At 43.9% G+C, this 26,141-nt stretch overlaps 1 protein-coding gene across 1 annotated transcript in view; it reads left to right on the forward strand.

Annotated features, from left to right (window-relative positions):
• Positions 1-1,007: 1,007 nt before the first annotated feature.
• The window catches only part of CD302 (CD302 molecule), a 237,817-nt gene continuing 212,683 nt past the window's right edge, over positions 1,008-26,141 (forward strand). The window contains exon 1 of the mRNA XM_085645466.1: positions 1,008-1,165. Coding sequence (XP_085501592.1) covers positions 1,090-1,165 — 76 coding nt within the window. The 5' untranslated portion in view covers positions 1,008-1,089. The remainder of the gene's footprint in view (positions 1,166-26,141) is intronic.

A 26,141-nucleotide genomic window follows, 5' to 3' on the forward strand; every position in this document is an offset into this window, starting at 1 on the left:
ACCCAGTTCAATAATGCTTGTGCTCATTTCAATACAGTCCCTTTGATACAGTTTCGCCACAGCGCAGGTCTCCATGTCTTTTTGGCAGCAAGTGTCTCCAATATCTCCCACTTCTGGGATGAAACTTGTTGGTTGCAGAAGTGGCCTTCGATCTCGGTAAGCTGTACCAGGACGGGCAGCCAGATTGGTAGCCTGGAGTTCTTCCACAAATGCAGATCCTGGTGGTGGGAGCTCACGGCAGGCATTGGACCCACTTCTGAGTCACTTGATGTTGAGCAGCAGATGGGCAGCCACGTAGACAGGGACACAGAGGCATGCTAGCAGTCACGGTGTGCACTTTGTAAATGAAGTAGTGGTGACAGGCATGGGTTTTGACTTTGATGCAAAGATGTCCATGGGCACAGTTTGTTCACATTAACTGCAAGACACCTTCAATCATTCTCATTGCACTGCGGCCAGGTTGGCGGCCAATCCACAATTTCCATTTGGCACCTCACTTCTGGAGAGACTGTGACCTTTCTATCGGACTCGCCAATCCGTCTTTGCAGCCTCCGTTCCTAGGGTAGACCCTCAGCACAGAGCCTTGCTCTTGCTCCAACACCTCCTGCAGGGTTGGAGGGTATTTCCCTCTCTCAGTAGGCAGGCTGGCTTCCAGGCACTTAAGGCCAGAGACACAGCACTTCCGGCAAGGAATAACAACCCCTGTCATCTGGAAGTTGGCTGTCAGACAGGATAACTCATGAAAAGCGTGATTGCCTATTGGTGGACCAATTTCGCGCTATAAGAGAGTGAACAAATATCATGTGAGCCTGCAGAAGATTGCATGCGCATCTTGTGGGTAGTTTGAGACTGTGGGTATACAGAGGATCCGCTTTTCTGGTACCTCGTTCCTATATGTTGCTCAATAGAAAGCGGAATTCAGCAGCGACTGGGACTGGCTTGATGACGGACGTCTTTCCTCACAAATCAGGTTTGGGAGTAACGGATCCCTCCCCGCCCAGCAGAAGCAAAGCAACGCCCCCCGAAGGGGTCGGACAGAATCAGTTCACTGTTTTCGTCTGCTCGGACTGGAGGACAAATTGTTAAATCATGAAATCCTGTTTGTTCCAGATAGTCTCTGTTTTCCTAATTCTTCTGGACTCGATCCGTGCTGGAGGAAATGTCGGTAAGTGAACTTTCCAGATTCCGACTAGAATACAGCTGCTGCTCCGATGCGAGCTGCGTTCATCTGCGGCTCCACAGTTTTCGAAATCAGAAGTTATGCAGCAGTGATAACAAACCCGCCCTCCCCTCATTCAGGGAGGAAGCAGTGTGTCTGCTGGCTTGTACACGAGCACGTAGGAAAACAGCGGATTCCTTTTGCTTTTCAAATAGATGGTGTTTATATGAGCTAAAGGGACGAATCAGAGCCACGAAACTGCAAGCAAAGTTGATGGACAGCTGCAGTTTACAGGGAATTGCTTTTAAATCTGGCACGGAGGCACGGATTGTGCCGCAAAAAGTATTTCGCAAGAAACAAAACCTGTGCATGTTCAGTGAATGGTACTGGGTCAGGCTAACCAGGGGCTAAATAAACCCTTCCTCCACCAGAGACCAAATAAGGTAACTTCAACTTTTATAAAAGTAGATCTTAATTATCCACAAGGTGCCTTTACATGAAATCCTATATCTACACTGAGCAGTTGAAAACATGTTTATTTGTAAAGTGCACACCTTAAAACAAAAAACTAGCAATTTCAATGCCAATAGGTCTCAAGCTAGACCTAAAAATCCGTGTACGTTAGTGGCTGGCCTCTTCTCATCATTGCTGCTGCCAGAGAGAAACGGCAAAAACTATCTGGTTATCTAAGACACTTAAATAGCATTCCAATGGCATGTGTTTGGCCCTAAAAGTTCAAGCTCAGGCTGCTGGATAAATAAACAAAATGATTACAGCTTTATGGAGGGCAACCACTTTTGTTATGGAAGCACACACCTTCTGCCTAATCAAAACATGTACTTCTGACTCCCAACCTGTGGGCATAGTCAAAGCCCCTCTATAGTGATGCTCACATAATTGTCTGGCGACAGCTGCGCAATCAAGCCAGGCCATAAAAATACAAAATTGTTCTTTGGAATTGCTGCAGCGACCCTTTCTTGGTTACACTGATCTACTTCATTACACTGTGAGATGTTTTTACATTGTTGCACATAGTGAAGTCAGATCTGCAGTGATACATGGAGAGCTACAATGATCCAATTCATGAGTCAAAATGGGTCAAATAACAGAGATTATAGGCCCTTTCTATACAAAGGTGTTTAACGCCTCACTTCAAACAAGCACTGTCACCCTGATATGGAATAAAACCGGTGTCATCCCGCTATTGAAGAAACCCTCAAAACATAGTAAAATCCTTTCTAACTTCAGAACCCATTTCCTTCTTTCCAGCAGCCACAAACATTTGTGAATCTATAGTAAATAAACAACTCTCAGAATTTCTGGAATCCAACGATCTTTTGCACCCTTCCTAATGAGGCATCCGCTCATGACACAGTACGAAACTGCATTGCTGGAAGTCTCGGCGTCACGAAAAATATCCTTAGATCACGGACACAATGCAGCACTCATTCTGTTAAGATCTATCAGCGGCTTTTGGTCCTGTCCCCTACGGCATTCTCCTGCAATGCCTATTTAACTGTGGTGTCCGGGGAGAGGACTTAGATTGACTGGCCTTGTTTCTTTCCGAGTGAGAATCAGTCTAGACAAAACCAACTTTTTCAAAAACCAATCCTTTAAAAAGTGGGGTCCCCTAGGACTCCTCTCTCAGCCCAACACTATTTTATGTTTACATGTCTCCCCTGGTCACTCTGGTTGAGTCGTTCGGTTCAATATAGTTTCATATGCTGATGGCACCCAGTTAGTCTTTTCCTTTGAGGGCCACTCAGACGCCTACAAGGACTTCTTCTCAGATTGCATGAAAGCAGTTTTAGGTTGGATTAAAGAAAGCCAACTACAATGCAATCCAGAAAAACTAAAATCTTTTTGTTAGAATCTAATCCTTTTCCGGGTTGGGCTAGCGCATAGCCCAAAGATGATCCCACCCCTCCTCTGCCCACTTTGGCAGCAAGAAATCTGGGAGTCATCTTCGACAACGATCTTTCTTTTAAGACTCGGCTCCACTCAGTAGCCAGAAACTGTATGTGAATCTTCAAAGCTGTTAGAAAATTCCTTCTTCCCTGGAAGGCCCGCAAAACGGTAGTCGGAGCCACAATTCTCTCCCAATTGGACTACGCCAATGCCTTGTACCTGGGTTTACCTGCATACCTAATCTAGCAACTGCAAGTGGTTCAAAACATGGCAGCACACCTTCTGTTCAACCTGTGAAAAGGCATCCTCACCCTTTCTTGCACTGGCTCACAGTCAGCAAAAGAATTCTCTTTAAGGCTGTCACCCTAGCACACGAGCCATGCACAATGTCAGAGCCAGCTAGCTGAATAAAAGAATTACAGTGTAGCAACCTAGCAAAAGCCTACGTTCCAGCAAAGCTCACTTTATAGTAATCCCCTGCTTAATAAAGATGCAATGGGACTTCCTTCCTAGTATGCACTGCCAAGATCTGGAACAACCTCCCCCTTCAACTCAGAAGCACAGAATCTGCGTCTTAATGACCATTAATTTTGAGTAGCTGGTCGCACTATACAAATCTCGTCATTCGTTCATTCCGTCATTCAAGATGGTAATTAAAACACTGCAAACAGCAAGATCTTAGTTGCAATGATGCAAGATATTAATTACAATAATACAGATGCAGACTTGATGCATAGAGACAGATATTTGCTACATGATGCATAGACCCAGTTCTTCATTACTTGATGCATAGTGGCCAATCTTGGTTGCAGTAATACAGTAGAGGCAGATATTGGTTCAAGTAATGCATGGAGACAGATCTTTATTACAGTGCCACATACATGAAGGTCTTGGTTACAGTGATGGAAAGAAACATATCCTGATTACACTGCTGCATAGAGTGGGATCATGTCTCAGTTACCATAATGCACATAAGCAGATACTGGTTGCACTCATTCATAGAGACAGATCTTGATTAAAGTGATGCATCGATGCAATTCTCATTTACTGTGGTATGTGGCATAGTACTTTAAAAAGGCTGGAGGAGGTTATGCTAATTTTGGATTATAAATGGCAGTGAGTTTAAAGAAATCATACAGACCGAGAGGCATGTACATTGGGTAGTTCTACAGATGCAAGCTTCAGAAAGGTGTGATAAAGTAAGAAAGACAGGGTCAAGAAAAGGTGAGTTTTAACTGCACAAAGCTGTAGGTGTTACCAATGCCCCTGATCAGCCAGTTCTAGAATTAGGGAGCGATCGGTCAGAAGCCTATGTCTCCCAGACTTTGCATTTGCCCACAGGCATGGCTACCAGGTTTGTTTTTTATGAGCTGAGAATATGAAGTGGCTGGGGTGATAATATGTGTTTTTGATTGGAATTAAGCCGGATGAAACTTGCTTTACACTGATGTAATCGTTTGTAATTTCCAGCATTTTTCATTACAGTTGCCACGCATAATGTTCAAGGTTATCCTATTACACCATGTCATATAAACAAGATTTCATTCCGGTAACATTTTTATAGTGGGAGCACAGGAACAACGCAAATGTGAGCAACTGTTTTTCGCATCCTATAGAATTTGAGCTATTTTCTGAGAATTAAATGCCTCCTCATGTCCATTTTGAATGCTAAGAGGCAGACAGTGCATTTTGTGTACTAACAAATTTTCTTGTGTAATGGGTATTTCACGTAATTTCCTCTAAGGAAATAAGAAATTATGCATGTTTTGACCAGGCTTAATTGTAATGGTGCTACACATATATTTGCAGGTGAGGCTCAGAATTCAGAAAAGGATTCTGGCTTGCCACAGTACACACAACACAAAAAATGTTCAACTGATTTGCATTAACTCGGACGTAAGATTGCTGATTCTCCAAGATGAGGCTGAAGAAGTACCCTGATTTTATTAAATACAAGGGAAGCAAGTATTAGGCAGTCTATCGTTTTGCTTTATTTTGTACAGCACTTAAAATAACCCTAAAACTCCCACAATCCTTCTCCCTGGGCAGGACGTTATTAATACAAACTAAGGACACCCCCCACCTATAAATAGCAATCAGTACATTTGTAGAGCGCACAACTCACCCGTGAGGGTCTCAAGGCGCTGGGGGGGGGGAAGGGGTGCTGCTACTGCTCGAACAGCCAGGTCTTGAGGAGTCTCCTGTAGGCCAGCAGGTCCTGAGTCTGTCGTAGGCGGATGGGGAGGGTGTTCCAGGTTTTTGCGGCGAGGTGGGAGAACGATCTGCCGCCGGCGGTCGCTCGACGGATGCGGGGGACGGGGGCGAGGTCAGCGGAGCGCAGCTGGCGGTTCGGGGTGAAGAATGTGAGTCGTTTGTTGAGGTACACTCGTCCGGTGTTGTGGAGAGCTTTGTGAGCGTGGGTTAGGAGCTTGAAGGTGATCCTCTTGTTGACGGGGAGCCAGTATAGGTCTTTCAGGTGGGCTGTGATGTGGCTGTGTAGGGGGATGTCGAAGATGAGGCGTGCAGAGGCGTTCTATATGCATTGTAGTAGTTTCTGGAGTTTGGCTGATGTTCCTGCGTAGACAGCGTTGCCGTAGTCCAGTCTGCTAGTGACGAGGGCCAGGGTGACTGTCCTTCTGGTACCGGTGGGGATGCATCTGTAGATTTTGCGGAGCATGTCGAGGGTGTTGAAGCAGGAGGACGAGATGGCGTTCACTTGCTGGGTCATTGATAATGCGGAGTCCAGGATGACTCCCAAGTTGCGTGCGTGGTTAGTGGGCATCGGTGCAGCTCCCTGTGCGGCCGGCCACCAGCAGTTCATACACCATTTCTTCTGTTCTTCATGAGTCAGAGAGTCTATATTCTATAAAAATAATGAAAAATCACAAACAGTTACAGAAAACCAAGTAACAGCCAAAGAAGGTCTTTCCTTTGGTCATCCACCCCCTAGAATGAATGTTCAACTTGTGTCACGTGCCATGGTCCAGCCAGATTATGATTAGATGCTTAAGCCCATTGCTTGGCTAGTTAAGATTGCCACTAGAAGTAATCAAACAGATATATATTACCACCTGCCCTAAGGAGGGCTCACAAATATCAGAGCTGGGATAATAGTCGCATCACTTCTGTGGTAAAATCAGGACTTTTCTTCAATATCATCTAGGAAAATCTGTAATTTTATTACAAGCTAGGAGTCTCCATTATGCAGGGTAAAAGCCTTTGCACAATTGCTATAGCCACATGCTCTATAGATTTACAGTAGAAATTGTAAACTCTAGATATCTTTGACCAATCTGCAGTTCTCAAAATCTCTTTCAACTTTGCCCCTTGCCCCAGCCCAAAAATTCTTAGAAACTATTTCACCCCTTGACAAAAGAGTCCCAGAACAATCCATGTATAACCCTGCCATGGCCAGCCGCGGTCCATGCAGGTAACAGCGGTGAGGCAGTGGGGCAGTGTTGGGGGGTATTTCGAGGGACAATGCAGAGGGGATATTAAATAAATAAATAAATAAATAATGTTCCCTCGGCATCGTCCCTCGAAATCCCCCCCCCCCCCCCCACCAAACCTGGCCCCACCGCTGTTACCTGCACCGACCGTGGCTGACCATGGCCATTATACTTTTAACCCATTAACTAAGGATAGTAAAAGACACGGGCTTAAGTGACACGCACAAAGCTATCTAAAGATGCCAGTCAGATGTCCTCAAACTCTCTCTTAAATGTATGTTCTGCTTGAGACATCTGACCACACACAACTTAGGTTGTGGAGGAAAGGCAGGGAACTCGATGGAATTAGAGGCATTATTAGTTTATCTTGATATTGTAAAATGAACCCCCACTGGACAAAAATGCATGGCAGAAATATCTAGTTCTCTAACATTCAAAAACCTTTGAAAAGAAACCAAACATACCATCATTACACATTTTGCTGAAAACAATTTTAAGGATAACCTAACATTGTCCTATTGATAGGAAAGGCTGTATATATGCCTCTACTGCCGCTAAAGTAGAATACAGAGGCTTAGATTGATGCGTATATCTAATATCCTTTAATAATTAACAACTACGCGGTTTACTTTCAACTTTCTGATGTCCTATTGATGTAGATGATCTTTATCCATTAATAGTTCTATAAGCCTTCTGTCCCACTGCAAAGGATGCTAGAACATTTATAACATGTGACATCAGAGAAAACAAGATCAATACCTCTTCCCACACACTAGCCATGCCAGGTTTCCCATGCCGACTTATAGGCCCTTGTTGTACCTTTAGCTCAGGGCTCTTTGTTTTAAGAAGAAGCTGATTCTGAAAGGCCCAGCACGACTGTGAGCACCCCAGAAAGTCTCCGTGCCACCCGATTGAGCCTTCCCTACAAACCCAAGTTGTAAGAATGCCACACAGGGTCCCTCAACAGATGAAAGGATGGAGTAAGAATTTGGAAATTGACGGACAATTCCTAGGAGTGAAGATAACCAGGGCTACACCCTCCGCAATGTTGTTATCAGTGTGATTATTGCCAACTGTCTGCAGATCTGGGAAACACATCTTGGAATCATGAACAAATTGTGGGAAAGCATAAAGATTCCTACTGGACCAATCCTGAATAAATGCATCTGCTGCTAGAACATCCTAACTGAGCTGTAAAGCAGAACACAAAGTGGTCTATGCTGAAAGGACCCTATGTCTTGTTCAGGGTCTGAAATACTTGGGAGATCCAGACACCACTCACTTGTGTCAGAAATTGTCCTTGAATACCAATCCATTACTGCATTGTTCAGTCCCAAAAGATACTCTGCCTCCAGAGATATTTGCTCCTGTTGACAAAATTCCCAAATTAACCTGGCTAGACTCACCAAAAGCCTTGACCTTGTTCCTCACAGCCTGTTTAGGTACCTGACTGCTGTCATGTAACTGGCATATATTGTTCTATTTCTAAGACAAGATATGATGACGTAGGAAAGATGGCTCTCTCATTCCATGTGTCTACATGACTTAGCTACCAACTTCTCTCCTTTTTTGACTTCTCATCTAATAGGACTGTTAGTGAGTGTTCGGACCTTTCTAAAGTTGGCTCATCTTCGGCACTGGAGAGCCCTGTTGTAAAGGGGTCCTGGAAGAATTACTTGAATTGAAGAAAAGAGCAGACCTACCAACCTTACCAACTGTCTGAGAGAAATCTGATGTTGCGACGATATCATCCTCAATGCCTTCTTTATCACCTTAAACTGGCAACACAAGAATTTCCTTTTCAGTATCCACCAGAAACCCTCAAAATTCCATACTTCTTGAGGGCACCAACCCTGGTGTTTCTACATTGATAATGAAACCCAATGGCTGAAAAGGTCTATGGCCCCTGAATTTGCTTACTTCACCAGCCTCCCTCTCTTCTATCCCATCAATATGATATCATCCAGATGCACCACCATCCTCAGTCCCTGTGCTCTGAGGGTCACTGCCAGAAGCCTCATCAACTTAGTGAAGCACCAATGAAGGAGTGGAGGATGGATCAAATAGAGGGGACCATAATCTGAACACTTGTTCTTGCCACAGAAACTGCAGGGACTTCCTGTGCTCTTTACATATTGACACAGTCAGGTAGGCACCTTTTGAATCTAGATGCACCATCCAGTCCCCTGGAATTAGGATGTTCCTCAGGCATATGATAGTCTCCCTTTTAGAATGGTGGAACAGAACAAATAGGTTTGCCTCCCTCAAATGTATTACTGGCTGATATTTTTGGGTTTTCTTCTGAACTACGAACAGGTTGCTGATAAAAACCCTAGAGTGTAAACGACATGGTTCTGTAGTCCTCTTCTACAACTCCTATGCTGCTGTGACCAAATAGCAGCCTTCATGAGCAAAATGAATTGGAAAAGGCCTTCTGGTCTATATTGTACATAGAATTCTACCTGAAACCCTCTTCGTCTTTAATGCACATGGGTCTTTAGATGTTAAACCCCACTGTTGAACAAAAAAGGCCCTTCCTTCTTCCACTGTCACAAGGGGAGAGGACACTACATTTACCTTGAGTTCTGCCTGCTCTTGCTTGGCCTCCGATTATGACAAAGCATTCTCCCTTTCTTCTTTGTGGGAGGAATATTGGCCTTCAGTATCCATACTGCTGGAATTAGAAGGGTCTGCAGAAAGTCCCACGGCTAGCGAAACAACCCCCATAGCCACCAGTCTTGGGAGAAACCCATCCACAAAACACAAGCCCGGGATGATTGTGCCTTGTCCAGAGACTCACAGATCTGAATGTACAACCAAATGTGTTAAATTCATCCCCAAACAGAGGCTCTTGAGAATTTTCCCCTACATCTGAGCCTGTTAGCTCTCCAAGTTTGGATCAATTTGCAACAACTGTCCCTTGCGTCTCTGAAATGAAAGCCCCGCATTTATGTTAATAAAAAAGCAGATCGCCCTTTGGGCCCAACCAAAATATGTTTCCTGGTCCAATTGACCCTCTTACTTCTTTACCTCTTCAGCGCACAGGAAATATGGGAACGAGGACTTGGGGTATCCAATAATTTATCTTGGCATGAGGTCCGTGCCCCAACTAAACCTTTCACCTTGGCTTAAAAACGTAAAAAATATCGGGCCTGATTCACAAAAGTTAACTTAGACCAAAAGTCTATGGGCCTGATTCACAAAGGTAAACTGAGATGAAAGTCTAACTTTACGACTTTCAGTATTCACAAAGGGCATTTACCAGTAGTAAAGTTAGTCTTTTGTCTCACCTTTTGGTCTCAGTTAAACTTAAGATCAAAACTTAAGTTTAACTGATACAAAAGTCTAACCTTACTACTCGTAAATACCCTTTTTGAATACCGAAAATCGTAAAGTTAGATTTTTGTTTCAGTTTATCTTTGTGAATCGGGCCCTGAGTTTAGACCTAAAGTCTAACTTTACTACTAGTAAAGTTAGACTTTTGGTCTAAGTTTAGACCAAAAGTGTAACTTTAGTAGTAGTAAAGTTAGACTTTTGGTCTAAGTTAGACTATTGGTCTAAACTTAGACCAAAAGTCTAACTTTAGCAGTAGTAAAGTTAAACTTTAGGTCTAGACTTAGACTTCAGGTCTAAACTTAGACTTTTGGTCTAAGTTTAGCTTTGTGAATCAGGCCCATCATCTCCAATCCTGGAGTTATGGCCTATTTCCCAGATATGATCAGCTTTGGGAACATTTATTTAGATCTAACACTCCTGTCCACTCAACATTTTTATGTTGGACCTAATGTCTTCATCAATAAACAGCATAGGAGCCCACTCTGCTGATTTTTAGTGCCAAAAGATCCCAGACTCAAATATGGGACTACCGTCTTGTCCAAAATAACAATATGAGGAGTATCATAAACACCATTATATTGTCATTTTCATGGAATTCATTTAAATTCTGTCAACATAAATCCTCAGAGGGGGCCTCCCATATACTCGCAATCGAGTTTTGCCATGTTGGCATCAAGTCATTATCTCTCTCCATAGTCATAGGCGCTGGAAGTAGAGATGCTGTGAGTGCTGCAGCACCCCGAAAAAATAACCGTGCTGGAGTTCAGAAGATAACTGAGAAATAAAGATGCCTCTGAAATTTGGTTTTATCTTGACACATTTGCTGTTCGCTCAAAGGCAGAAGCCAAACGACAAGCTATGTCTTCTGATAAACTGCTGCTTAAGCCTTTAACATAGAGGTTGGCGTTTTTCTTTTCATTCTCCAGCTGCAAAGTTAGAGGATGTTGTAAAGTGAACTATATGACCGTCTTACTAGGATACAGGGAGTGTGAAAGAAAGGCTGAATTATTTCCGTGTTTTACCTACCCAAAACAAAATATAAATACCTGTAAATGGACTGTATAAATATTTAAAAAATCATCATATGTTAGGGAAGCACAAATGAAGCACATGTTTGTGTGATGGAAACAAAGATTTTAGTAGGATCAAAACAAATCAGGACACTTTACTTTATGATGTACAAATAGTAAATATTTGCTAAAAAAAACAGCGTGACTATTTTAATGTTGTGGCCATTTTAAAGGAAATTTAAAGAAATGCTTTCTGTAAATGATGGTCCGCTACCACACCATTCTTTAGTAATATATTTGTGACACCGTGCATCAAATGCACCTACATATCACACCCATACCACTCTCCTGTTGAATGGGCGCGGCTCATTTGCTACACTTGTTCTTTGTGTGAGGCTTGGATTTTCCATAATCTCTGACTTCAGGGATGTAACATGATAAAAACACACACTCTAGCAACTTTCCCCTTAGTCTTTTTCCAGCTTTGACTTTCCCGCTGATATGTGATTGTTTCTAGAGTCTCTGCCTTTCCCTCCTTTCCCTTACTATAGACCTGTGCCTGTTGGACGTGATGGGGCTCGTCCCCCCTGATGGGAACCTCTCTTGGTGTTTACAGTACCTGTCGCCTTGCTTGTGTTTAGGGTTGTATTTATGTTTATGCAAAATAGAACCTTTGGCTCTCCTGTCAGTGATATGTGGACGCAAGCATGTGTTGAATCTCTAAAGCTGCCGTACCTCCGGGTTGTCGGCTGGATAGCTGTGTCACTGATCTAAAATAAAGGGTTTTTTAAAAAAAAAAAAAAAAAAAAACACACACTCTAAAAATTGTTCCAACACCACTGTGCAAAATTAACCCACCACCAAATTCATTTTCCTCATGCCCAAAAGAGAAAACCTAGTTATGCGACATCATTCTTTTGCCGCCATGGCTACATAATTCACCTAGCTGGGAATGTAGCCTCCCATCTGCAGAAGATAATGAGCTTTTAATAGCATTAGCCATTTCGTATAGCAGTGGCCACACTTCTCAATGATGCAGAGACCACGTTATGAATAGAATTAGAAACTGAATTATCTTAAAATTCACGTTTACTTTAAAAATAAAAAAAAATCCTCCTCATATTTACCCGGGAGTCAGTCCTTCAAATCAACAAACAATAGGGAACTGAACACCCACAATCTTTAAAAAATGTATATATAGCAAATATATTAAAACAAGCACCCAGGAAAAAGGGTTGTGCCTTTAAATGCATTCACCTAATTTCTGGCAGCTGCTAGCATAAGCAGTTCCCCTGGCAAGCATCTGCCTTGCAACAAATAACCCAAAGTATCCGACCAAGAAATAAATGTAGGTAAAACTCCCCAGCAGCCTTGTGCTGCTACAATGTAGTTCTTCACACCCGAACTTCGAAAACGGGCCTTTAATAAACAAACCAGGCACAGAGTGCTGAAGCAAAGTAACAAAGTAACAATTTCACACAGAGCTTTAAAAGTAGGCACATGTGACATAACTGACCTAAAGAAATCAAAACCTTGGTTTAAACACCAAACAAACACCAACTTCATCTACAATAAATTCCATTCCAATATTAGCAAACACAATTTTTGAATGCACTTATTTCTAGCAGCAAGAAAAAAGGAAATAGTGCAAGGGCTACTGTTACTTATAAGCAGTCGCGGCTGGCAGCACTAACGATTGGTGAGGCGGGCAAATGGGTGGGTAGCTGCATAAAAACAATTAATAAAGAAAATAAATAAAAAGGCACTTACCAGCGGAAAGCTCCTCATCGCTCTGGTTTTCTTCTTCTCGGCTCTGCCTCAAGAGCGGGACCCTCAACAACTCCCCTAACCAATCCTGCCATTGCTCTCATACTATAACCAGCATGAGAGCAGCACCAGGATTGGATGGAGCAGACTCTCTCGGCCCTCCTGAGGCACCTAGAGGCCTAGACTTGGTCTAACCTAGCCATCTTAAGACAGCTGGGTTAGAGGTTTCAAAGTGCGTGTGTCTGGCTGGCCGTCGCATGACAGCAGACCAAAAGGACATGTGCTCTTTGAACTGTCCAGGCAGCCCACCCTCCTCCCTGCTGCAGTCACATAGCAGGCCCCGCCCCATCCTGACCCTCGGTTCGGGACGGGTGAATGAAAAATAACATTTTAATAAATTAAATTTAGTGCCATTTTATTTTTCATTTCTGGGTCTTCTTTTTGGGCATTGTGGTTCATCGGGTGACTCTCCTCCGATGAAACGGAGGAGCTGCCCCTGCTAATAAGTGGGGATGTCCTAAAAGTGTGTTAGTAACTTCCTGCCAGGGTTGCAGAACTGTGGAGTTGTATTGTTCATTCAGGTGCTGCACAATGTAAAGTAGGAAGAGACACTACGTGGTAGAGCTGCATAACTATCAGTAGTGCGACAGATTCAGGTTTTCCGAGGTCTACTAGTGTGAGGTGCCCTCTGACCCCAAATCTTGGCTATATATGTTGCTACCCATGTGGGGCTGTAGGGACATTAAAAATGAGATACATTTAGAAATAGATATGTATTAAAATGTTATATAATACATACGTGTGTGTATTGATAAATCGCATTTAAATGCAGTTATCGCCACAAACCTAAACCGAAAGTCACTGAAATTCACAAGTTATGTTTAGGACCACATTCCATAACTGCCACAACAGGCATGCAAACCATAACTGGCACACCAACTGCAGGCTCTACATCCAGCCCATTGCAGGTGCCCAACCCTTGTTGTGCACACCTTTGGTCATGCACTTCGGGGGTTGGGTGTAGGGCCCACAGTGGTGGTTGACCACACAGATCCTTCCCTTCGGCCAGGCAAACAGCAAGCCACCCACTGGCTTAAGACTTAAAAGAGACATTGTCTTTGTTTGTAATTGGTGGTTCTAAGAAGACTCGGTTAGTTGGCAACCCGCACTCCTTTTATTCAAAGTTCATTTTGCAGGTTTCTTTAAATTATTTTGCTTTCTGAGTTATAATTGAGTCACGGCATGAGTTTATTGCCATTTGCTATTCAGTTATTTTATTTACATTTATCACGGGGGGGAAGCATTCGCTCAACAACAGATGGGATGTTTTATTGAAGTCTCAACATGACATTGCAATTACAGTGTTTTCTGCAATTGAATTACCTTGTATTGCTATTGCTATAGGTCTAGATCTTTTTAACTTAAATGATTTGAATCGTGCCTCTGAGGCGTCTCTGATATGTTGTTTTGTTCTAGGTTTTACAGTTACCCCTGAAGAAGGGCGAGAAGCCCGAAATGCATTGGGTTAAAATTATTTCATGATTACTTGTTGTATTGGATTTTTTCGACATGCTGTAATTAAGGCCTTTTGAGCATATAACATGCACTTGAAAATCGAAATTATCAATTCGACACATCAAAAGAGAAAAATAAGAATAAAAAATATATTTAAAACAAACGAATCATGGTTAAACGATGATTTTTCATCTAACATGCAGGTGTCGCGTCCTGGGACTGATGCATAGTCATGCATCAGCATCATGTTTTGGTTCCAAGAAGAAACATTTTAGGGACGGAGGGTTGTTTTTGTGTGTTTTAAACTTTTCTTGAGCAACATTTTTAGCAAATATCCCTTGTTTCTGGCGGAACCTTTTGTAGTTATTCTCCATCTGCTCTCCTTCAAGTTTTTTGTTTTGCTCCCACACCACGTGTGCACTTGATACAACAGAGAATGAACAGTTGCAGGTATGGATTAGTCTCGTCTTTTTACTTCTGGAGCATGTCTTCAGGCAATCAAGGCAATATTGTGCCATCCAGTGCCTCTGCTCCAGCTCTCTCCCTCCCCTCTGCCATCTGGTGTACTCCTGTTTATGCTTCAACTTTAGATGTGTTTGCATACTGGATGTCCTCGGGGTGTATGTCCTCTTACCCCCCCCCCCCCCACCCCACCCCCCTCGACTGAGCTTAGTTTTGTAGAGTTTGCATATACCTCTGGATGCACCTATTCCCCCCCAAACCCCCTTCTCAGTGGGTAAATAATTCCCACACAACAGACTGTTTTTCTTTTTCAGCTGCATTGCCAAGGCACAGCACATCTTCCTCCTTATCCTGAGCAGCTGCAATCTATGTTTGTGGCAGATCTGGCTCTTTCAGCTGTGCCATTATTGGGCATCACGTAACAGCGAGTTGAAGAAACACCATCTGAGGTTTCATGCTCCTCTCAAAATTGTGTTTCATTTTTTGAATGCCTAGCAAATGAACATTTTTCTTTTTAAAATGTAAAGTAGTCTGCTGGTGTCTGTAAATGATAGTCTGATACCACACCATGCTTTAGTAATATATTTGTAACAGTGTGCACCAAATACACCATGCCTGCACACTACAACTTTACCATTTCCCTGCTAATTGGGCATGGTTCATTTGCTACACTTGTCCTTTGTGTGAGGCTCTGATCTTTCACAATCCTTATGACTTCGGTGATGTAACATTGATGACAGCATATCGCTCTGAAAGTTGTTCCAGCACCACTATGCAAAATTAAACCACCACCAAATGTATCTCCCTCATGCCCATAAGGGAAACATAATTTGTCTTCATCATGCTGTTCCCTCCATGTCCTGGCCTCTTGTTCCTAGGCCAGTGGGGTCCATGGTCTTGCAAGAGAGGCTGTGGAATGGGCACTTTACGTTTCAAGGTAGTGCCAGGGAAAGGTCTGTGTGTCATTTTGTGAGTGATAGTTTAGTGTTTTAACTATTTGTGGCCTTAATACTTTTCTGGCTGTTCGCTATTTTTCAGGGTCACGGAAGGACACATCTAAAATTGTACCTGTTGTCTTCGATCTCGACAACTGGATCACCGACCCCTTCATGCACAATCTTCCTTAGCCCATAGTCTGCAGCCTCAAAACCAAGACCACAGACGGTAAAAGAGGACTCTACATCAGTTCATTTAGTCCGCAGCCTTGTTTTCAGACCTGCGAACTTAAGAGGAGCATATAGGAAGGAGTCCGCAGATTATAGGAGGCGCCAGACACTTTGTGCCATTTTTGGCATGTTGGTCAGTAGCCCCAAAAATTGGACCAACAAACCCTAGCACTCATTTGATATTCTTTTTATAAGAACAATATATCTGCCTTCCAAGTCTATTCTGTGTGTTTCGACCACATATGGGTCCCCCGGAGATATACAGATTAACACTCCTCTTGCAAAGGATGAGAAGGACATTCCATATATTTGTTCCCTCCTCCGCTTCTGTCCTTCTATAGTTCTGTTTGTGTCAGCTGTGTTTTCTGTAAGCAGACTATAGGCGTTTGCTGCTCCTTAGGTATGTGTTGTCCTCGTGTCTTATCCTACGTGTGACCAAACCGCTTAAGTTCCAGGTCATGATATTATAGGTCAGAGCCGATTGCTGCCCCATTAGCTATGTCTGTATAGGTTATTGGTTTCGTTCAGAGGTTGGATGGCCTCAAGAGTGCGTAATGTTGTTGTCACCTGTGAGCGAGTCCGTGCATGTCTCTGGAGTTTCCCCTCAGAGCCTCACCCTGTACCCAGTGGTGGCTAGTGATTTTTTTTTTTTAAAGTAGTGGGCGTAAAAGTTATTTCCAACTTTCATGGCATGAGTGTGGCAGCCACAGGATCCTAAGGTCTGAACTGCACAATGTAAAAGCAGAAATCCTGGGACCAATTCCGGCTCCCCCACTTAACCAAACTGTGTGATCCTAAGGCAAATATTTGACTTCACTAGCCTCCCTTTTCTTCATTATCATATACGAGTGCACCTTAAAATACACAAGTTCAGGAGTATATGCTCTGTAGAAAGAGATGATATGTTGGATTTCATAAAAAATAACATTGTTTCTTGTAAATGTTGCTTCATGTATCATAAAAAACTAGGCCACATATATACCGGGGACACCTTAAGGACATTTGGGTCCTTGGGTCAAACATATTTTGGGGGGCCCTGCTTGGAACAGTTTTGAATTTATGATTTAATGTCAACTCTTTCATGCTCTTTTTGGCCAGGTCACTGACAGTGCACAGATACACTTGAGTAAATTCTAAATGTGTTTACATCTAACATTCATGGATAGTGACTTGGGTTTTCAATATTGTAAACAGCAGCAGCAGCTCACTAATATTACTGCAAATAATCTCTGTGACACCCTCCCATTTCTCATCTGTGAGGTCCCGTGTTGATCTAAAATAAACTTTTTTTAATGGATGTTGCATGAAACATAAACCCAACATTTCTTGGCAAAATGTCTTCAATAGACTCTCACGTCACCTACATTAAACATAAATTACAGGAAATGGTATTTCAAACAATCTGTTGTATTTAAAAAAATCTGTTAAAGAATTATTCAAGGTCATCAGGGCAAGACTGCAGAACTGGCTCTATCAGGGGGCCCCCTAAAGGCTGGGGGCACTGGACCAGAGCCCACTTTGTCCAAGCCCTGAAACTTCTCTGATATACGTACATGACAACTGACTAATACCCTTGTCATTAGAGTGGGTACACAGGAATGTTTCCAAATTCAAGTGAATCACGTTTAAAAAAAAGTTTTTTAAAAGACAGAGCATGCACACATACTTTCTCACATACACAGGCTTCCACAGTCACACAAATCTGCACAAGTCAGACCTTGTACTAAAAAACACTTTAATTTCTTCACTCAGGGTCAGAAAATGTGTAGTGCTGTAAGTAGGTTGTAGTGCAGCATAGGGGAGCCACGTAAGCTGAAAGTCATCCGACGCATGTGTGTTGACCAGGAGCGGCGGGTGACAGTTGAAAGTTGTGGGGCGTAAACAAAATCGCGTGACTGATGTGTATCAAGCGAGCGTAGCGAGCTAGCCCAACTGTCATAAAGTCTGGTTGGAGGCGGGAGGAGGGTTCTTCCCCTGAGAACCTTTTGAATAAAGATGTGGCAAATAGTGCATTTTCAAGCAAATTTGAGAAAGTAAGAAGGTTAATAAGGCACTTGTGAAAGCGTAGTTGTGACATCAATAAAAAAAGATTTCTCATGAAAATGATATTGGTAGCTGCCTATTCAGTATAACCACAGAATGACATCACTTTTCTCTAGGATATACACTCAAAATACAACCTGCATCAATGATTGCCATTGCTTTTATATACTAAAGTGTCACATCACACATCAGTCTGTCATCATATGCACAGTTACCCCATAATATGGCAGACATACATTTCATGTAACTAATTAACCACCACAGACCATTCAGTGCCTTAGGATGCGTCTCATATTTCATATATAAACGTGTCTTTTGTATGGAAAGCATTCAACGTGCAAGATCTTGCTACAAGTGAGCAAAGCTTGGCCACTAATATACCCACGTGTTACAAGCCAGCGGCCTTAAGCGAGTGAGACGGCTACCGATAATTTCAAGCCAAAAACTAAAAATCAAACCAGCTTAGAAAATACCTTCAACAGAAGAGCATTTTTAAAGATCGTGTTCTAGTAACTTCTTTCAGAATCCCATATTCTGTTTTCCGTTCTACTTCGGATGCGGGCATAAACAAAAGTCTCTGCCTAAATTGGAATTACAAAATGTGCGTTAAATCACAACTGGGGTTTTTCTGGTGAAATGTAAATGTAGAAACCCGACCAGCATGGCGGGAATCCCTGCTACAATTGGTGCGGAAGCTGAGTTTCATGAAGTTATTTCCGAGCACATAATAGTGGCCCAGTATCTTGCAACGTGGAAACACCCATCTTCGTGGTATCGTTACTCCCGGGTGCGGTATTACTAATGGAGTTCCCTAATAATGAGGGCTTTAGAGTAGACTGACTGAGTGGCAGCAATTTCTAGCCAGTTGGGCTTCCTTAAATTAATGAATAGTTCCGCTCGTCTCCTCTGCAACGTGGTGGAACTAACCCCGCTCTTTTCTTTTGCACACTAAACTGCCAAATCAGGAGACTGGATGCGATGGGAGGCGGCTGACCCTGGCATTTGATAGGGCATGGGGCGACTTTGCGTAAAACACGTCACCGCCCGAGCAGGATCCTATTCAGAGGCCTGCACGCTACACTAGGCATGCGCAGCATACCTAATGGTTTTGAATGTGAGTGAGGAGCGCATGCTCCTCACTCACATGCACAGTCAGACCACAGTCTCCCCTGCATGCGCTGTGCGTTGGCATGCGCACTTTTACCCGCCTGGCCCGGGAAATGTAAACAGACAAATTGAAAGCTGTCAGTTCGTCTGCTTACATTCCGTTGCCGAACTGCAGACAGTTAGCAGTTTAAAGGTGGGGCGCCGCCCTGGCGCCCGTATGGACCAGCCGCTGCTGGTGTTGACTGCTAATGACACAGAAGCATGTTTCAAAATTCAAGTGAATCATGTTTATAAATAAAAACATTTTGAAAGACAGAGCAGGCCCACATACTCTCTCCTACGCACGCTTACACAGTCACACAAATCAGCGACAGTCAGGGCGTTCACTGAAACCAGTGCTATTTCTTTACCCGGGCGTTAGAAAATGTGTTTTCTGTAAGTTGTAGTGCAGCAACTAGGTTTCTCGGATTTAATTAAAACGACCTCAAAGAAAATGATAAAAGGAGAGGTAAAGAGAGTTTCCTTCCCTGAATTTAGACTTGTGCTCCGCTCCGTCCCTAAATCGAGACATCCCTTCAGCGGTTCACTCTCTCTGTCTGCACCCTCGTGTAGAGGTAGTCAAACTTCTCTCTCCGACTCCTCCTGGCCCTCATCAGCCAATCCAAGCACTGCTCTAATGCTGCACCTGCATATAATACAAAGCAGCATAGGAGCAGTGCTAGGATTGACTGGGGCATGCGAGCACAACGCTCCACTGAAGACGGATGGGGCTGTATCTTTGCTGACGCAGCTCCATGGCAGCCTTTATGTGGAAGCCTAGACTGCGTGTGTCAGGTTGACCAGAGCAGCAATACCGCCCAATCTGACATGGGCAGCTCAGCAGCAGCTGTTCTTCCCACCCACTGAGAGTCCCCCGCCCCATAACAAAATAAAATAAATGGAGGATGTACGGTGATCATTATAAGTGCCAAATGAGCCTCGTAGTGGGTCGCAGCACTAGGGGTAAAAAGGGGAAATGGACACTACAACACGGCCGTTTCCACGCATAACATTAACCACGCATGCATTACAACGCATGGGTGGTTACCACGAATAGCCTTTACCACGCATACCTTTACTATGAAATACGTAGTAAAGGCATGTGTGGTAAAGGCTCTTATTAAAAAAGGAGGCTTGAGAGTCTTCCCGCCCCCCCCAAAAAAACATGCGAAAAAGAAGAGGGCTTGAGGGTGGTCGCCCCCCCAAAAAAACTCACCTGTTTCTGTCGCAATGTGGAGGCAATCGGCGTCGTTAGAGGAAACGGAAAGACACTTCCGTTTCCTCTTTACGACGAGCAACATCACAAAGGAAGAGCTTGGAGAGGTTGAGGAAAGGTAAGGGGGATTTTCGTTTTTAAAAATAAAAATGTAAGGGATGAGGGGGTTGTGAAGAGATGGGGTAAATTATTAGGGTTAAGGGGAGGGGTATTTGATAAAAGGGTTTGTGGGTGGGAATCGGGAGCAGTTTATAGAATTGGGGCAGGGATCGGAGATAACCTTTACCCAAAACATGCCATTAACATGCATAGATTTACAACGAAAATCGTTGTAAAAATATGCGTGGTAAAGGCATTTTCGTGGTAAAGGTTATGCGTAGTAATTGCATTCGCGTTGTAACCCATGCGTGGTAAAGCCGTGCGTTGCAACAGAATGCGTTGTAACATCATACAACCTGTAAAAAGCCCCTATGAACGAACTGCCGCTCCGTGTACCTTCTAATGTATGTAACTGTGAGTATTTCCTGTCGTGTCAGGTTTTGCAGGCTTCAACTATAAGTAAGTAATCATTTGTTAAGCGCAACAAATGCTGAGACGTCTTGGTGCTAAAAGTAATGTGTAACATGTGCTTCACCTGAGAGGGGGAGTAGTTACTAATTACTTGACAGGAATAACCAAGTCTTAAACGTCATCCTGAACAAGAGTCTGTTTGATTGTAATCTAGTTGCAACTGGCAGCGTATTCCAAAGCTTAGCTGCCCAATGGGAGAGACTTCTTTCCCCCCCCAACTTGCCCTTCGAATTCTAGGGACCTGAACCATTCCTCTGCTGGATGATCTTGGGTCCCGCCGCAGGACATGCCAGGAAAAAAGATTCTGTAGGTGCCGAGGCCTTCCACCGTACAGTGCTTTATGCACCAGGCAAAGAGCCTTAAATTCAGTTCTTTGCTGGACTGGTAGCCAGTGCAGGTACCTAATGCTAATGAAATGGGATGAAATTTAGGGATATTTAGCAGCACCCGTGCTGCGGCATTCTGCAAGGACTGGAGATAGTTGGCGTTTGTCGATGCCTAGGAAGAGAGCGTTGTAATAATCAATTCTGGAAAGAATTAAGGCCACTATCACAGTTTTTCTCAGTACTTGTGGAATGAAAGGGAACGTTTTGTGCAGTGTTTTTATAAGGAAGAAACATGAGGAGGTTAGGAGATTGATCTGGCCTGAAAAATTAAGCTGATCATAGAACAAAACTCCTAAGTTTCTGACCTTATCAATGAGATCAGGCCGACGTCCTGCCTCTGCTGGCCACCACAGATGGTTCCAGAGTGATGGTCCCTTTCCGAACTCAACCACCTCTGTTTTATCTGTTACGTTTAAGATAATTCTGATGCATCCACCCAATGATGTGTTTCAGGCAGGTGTGGAACCTCCCAGCCACTATTTCTGCACCAGAGGATATGGATATGACTATCTGTGTGTCGTCAGTGTAGGAAACCAACGAAAACCAGTGTGCTTTAATCAGCTTAGCCAGAGCGGTGATGTAGATGTTGAACAGGGTAGGGTAGGGGACAGTGCTGAGTCTTGAGGAACACCCCACAAGGGAGTGAAAAGGCATCAGATGTCAGATTACCCCAGCACAGACTCTGTTCCCTCGACGTAAGGAAAGAGGTGAGCAGGGTTAGGGCCGTCCCTTTAATTTTGACTGACTCCAGCCTTTGCGTTAGTACCAGATGGTAAACAGTGTCATATGCTGCTGAGAGGTCAAGCTGGATGAGTACAGCCCTTCCCCCACTGTCAAAGCTGTTTACGAAATCCCTCGGTGGCCATGACTGAAGGAAGTGACCTGATTTGGTCCCAGCCTTCCATACAAATGAAGAGTCGGGTCAAACATTAGAGAATACAAACCAAAGTTACTTTATTAGTATGCGCTCGAGCAGAGTCTAGTCTGACCAGCCTCCTCAGATAGCTGCCGAGGGACTGCCCCCACCAACGTAACATAGAATGTTATACATTTCCAATTCCCCAAAGACCTGCCCAGGCTAGAAATTTCCAGTTGGAGCAGGTTAACAAAGGAGGCACAGAAGGATGAGCTACACTCCTGGGACCGAGTACATGCTATCTCAGTGTCATGGTCACTCTGCCCGTGCCCGCCACTGTGAAGATGAGAACAGGCCTATCTAGCAAGAGAGGTATGCAATGGTGTGATAATGTATTCATTAGTACAATGAAAATCAGCCTTAGAGGATTGCATGAAATAAAAGAATAAAAATATCGAGGCTGCTTTCTGCTGAGACAGACGAAGTGAGACAGAAGTTAATTTCGATCATCATACAAAATGGCGACTGAAAGCAAAATGGTGCCGCAAATGCTGATTTAAGCATAATGCTAACAGGAGGAGTCGGCAGAAAATACTTTCCAGTCCAACATGACTAAGTCTGATTCTGTTAAGTGGGTCGGTCTGAAGCCATGTTGGGTGGTGTCCAGGAGATCATTGTCTTCTAAGTAGCACGCCATCTCATGATTAATGGACATTTCCAAGATTTTGTCTGGGAGAACTAGGCCTGATAGGGGCTGGTAATTTTTCACTTTGGAGGGATCAAGTGAGTTTTTTTTTAGAATTGACAATATGCAAGCTTTCTTTCAATAGATTCCTGACCCAAGATTGTTGTTCAGGAGCAGGGCCAAAAGTGTACTAATACTGGCCGAACCCATATGAAATAGTGAGGGACGGCATGGATCTGACGGAGAGCCAGACTTGATGGAGGGTTTAGGGAGGTGAAGCTTAGCAGTTGACATGCAGTCGGGATTCCAGAGGCATTGTCCTCTACTAGAACCTCGTACCAACATGAATAACAACATTCCTAACACCCCCCCAGCAGGACACCTGTTGTGCATCCTGCCACTCAAATGTAACATATACCAACATATGTAGCCTTCCATTACCATTATGTCAATGTCCAGCTTGGAAAAAAGGCAGGGTTATAAGGTGAGGCTGACTATGCATCCCAGTTAAGTATGACCCAGTTTTTTACCCTCATCCGCCCCTCTCCTCCTGCTTGTGTATCCCCTTGGTATTACCTGGGCAGGGCCAGACTGGCCGTAGCGGGCACCGGGCAATCCCCCGGTGCGCCGCACGGGTGGGGCCGGGTTTGGGCCCCTGGGGGCTGTTTTTGTTACAGGGACGGTTTTGCAGCGTAGCTGCAAAATCGGCCCTGTAACAAAATGGGCCGAAAACGGCCCGGGCAAAATGCTCGGCGCCGTGAATACACTACACTACATGCTGAGCCCTGATGAATTGCCTAGGCATCCAGGAACAAAACGCGTTGGCTGATTTTTAGAAAAGGAAGCATTTTTCTTGTGCAATTCTTTTGGATAAATAAAGGAAGATGATGGACTAAAATCTTGCGAATTTGAAAGACTCCTTTTTTATGGGGCACCTTGCCTTTGAAGATTTTAGTGAGTGTTTCCCAGTCAAGCCCCCAACAATAAACAACAAGACTACTGTATCATACTATGTCACCTGCCAGATATTGCAGGAGTGCTGGCCCTTGGGGCCTTCAACCCTCGAGCCAGAAGATCCATTGGTGCCAGTCTCAGATTTTGAACCATAGTTTGATGAGAGGACAGTGAAGGGGTTCTGACTATGTTGTAGAACATCTGCTACCACTTGTGCCCTCTCCTTTGCGGTCTGCTCATTCGTTGAGCTGTTCCCTTATTTCTAACTGTGCCTTCTTTGCGATTTCTGAGTCTACCAGCCCTCCTTGGGTGGAACATTCATTGTCAGGGTTTCTGTGCCTTTCAAGCGAATCCAGGCCCAGGCCTCTTCTGATGTTGTTGTTTAACCGCAGTATACGACCTCTGTCTTTGCTGTAGTTCCACTGTGTAGTCTAGGTAAGCTATAATGACACTCTTCTCAAACTGTCACAGGGCTTTTGTTCGAAATAATTGTAAAATGAGGTCTCTGTTTGTGTAATCAAGCAGCCGTGTGATCACAGGCCATGGAGCCGCTCCGGGTGGGGCACCCTAGTATATGGAGTGCTATTTAGTGGAGAATTTTAAGATCTTCCAGGACAGTGTTTATTCACCATTCACTAAAGCTGATTTCTTCAGCCATCAACTAAACCAAGCAAAAAAACGCCCAAAAAAACTTTTCGAATTAATCAAAAATCAATCCAAGGATGCACCCCGACGGCTACAAGACCTAGCTCGCCCTCAACCTAACTGTGAAGAATTCTCTACTTTCTTTAATCTGAAGACCGACAACATCTCGAAGGATCTCCTCAATAACCAACTTCCACACGCTGCTCCTAATACAGAAATCTCCACCTCCATTCCAACCACGTCTGGCCAACCCCACCCTAAGCCTGGCCCTAAAAACGAGGCAGCATGGTCCTCCTTTGATTTGTACACTGAACACGACCTAAGCATAATCCTAAATTCCCTGAAACCGGCCAATCACCTCATTGACCCCCTCCCTGCCAACGCAGTCAAAGACCTTGCCCCTTGGCTTCTTCCACTTTGGACCAAAATCATTAACAGCTCTCTTCATCAAGGTTGCATCCCGGACTCCCTCAAAGTTGGTCAAGTCTCACCTACTCTAAAGAAACCCACTGCTGACCCTACGGATCTTAACAATTATCGACCCATATCCAATATTCCCACCCTCGCCAAATTGCTGGAAAAATGTGTTCACCGACAACTAACCAATCACATAGATCACTTTGAACTCCTAAATATACACCAATCAGGTTTCAGAGCAGGTCACAGCACTGAATCAGCCATGACACACATTATTGATGATGCGCTACAAATCCTTGACCAGAACGATGCGTGCCTACTCATTCTGCTAGACCTTTCCTCAGCCTTTGACACGGTCAAACACCAGAAACTAATCGATCTTCTGGAGCACAGAATGGGTATGTCTGGCACAGTGTTAAATTGGTTTACCTCCTTCCTCCATAACCGTACACAAAAATTCAAGGTCAACAACACGCTCTCCAATTCCTCTCCTGTAACATTTGGGGTTCCGCAAGGGTCCGCACTCTCGCCGACCTTATTCAACTTGTTCATGGAACCTATCACTGAAATTCTGCATGCGTCTAACGTACAATTCCATATGTACGCGGACGACACACAACTCTATCTCAAGATCAACTCCCTAGAAGACATTAATTTGCTTAACTCCACTCTCAGGACCACCCAGTCCTGGCTTTCAGATCATCATCTCAAACTGAACGCGCTAAAAACAGAATTCCTCCTCATAGCACCACCGGTCAAAGTCCCTTTATTGCACGACCTGATCAAACAGCTTACCGCCTTCAACGTTCAACCAACCATCGTGGATTCAGCAAAATCCTTGGGAATTACCCTCGACAGCAACCTAATGATGCAAAAACACATCAGCAACGCTACAAAAGGAGCTAATTTCCAGATAAATACATTGAGGAAGCTAAAACCCTTCCTGCCCTTCGAGGACTTCAAATTGGCAGTACAAGCTCTAGTTATCCCTCATGTCGAGTACGGAATTGTCTCCTTATGTGGCCTCCCAAAAGTTGCTGCAGCCCCACTTCGAGCAACTATCAACGCGGCAGCTAGACTCATCACTGGCTCGAAAAGAAGGGCTCACATTTCCCCTGACCTTAAAGCCCTGAACTGGCTACCATTTGAAGCTAGAATCCATCTAAAAATTGCGTGCATGACTCATAAAGCCCTACATCACAACACCCCCAGCTATCTCGCGCAGAAACTGACTATCTCTGGTGGTCTTAGGTCCTCTAGAAATGCTGGAAAACTTCTACTGAAACCACAAAGGTTCATCAAGAAGAAAACCTATAAACGATCCTTCTCAGGGATGGCGCCCAAAATATGGAACTCTCTTCCCCCTGAAACCAGACTGAATGACTCTTCCGCATCGTTCAAAAAAGAAGTTAAAGCTTTGCTCATGGCAAAACTTACATGATCAATTGCCA

This window comes from Triturus cristatus, chromosome 3_1 (genome assembly GCF_964204655.1).
Source record: "Triturus cristatus chromosome 3_1, aTriCri1.1, whole genome shotgun sequence".
NCBI classification, from domain to species: Eukaryota; Metazoa; Chordata; class Amphibia; order Caudata; family Salamandridae; genus Triturus; species Triturus cristatus.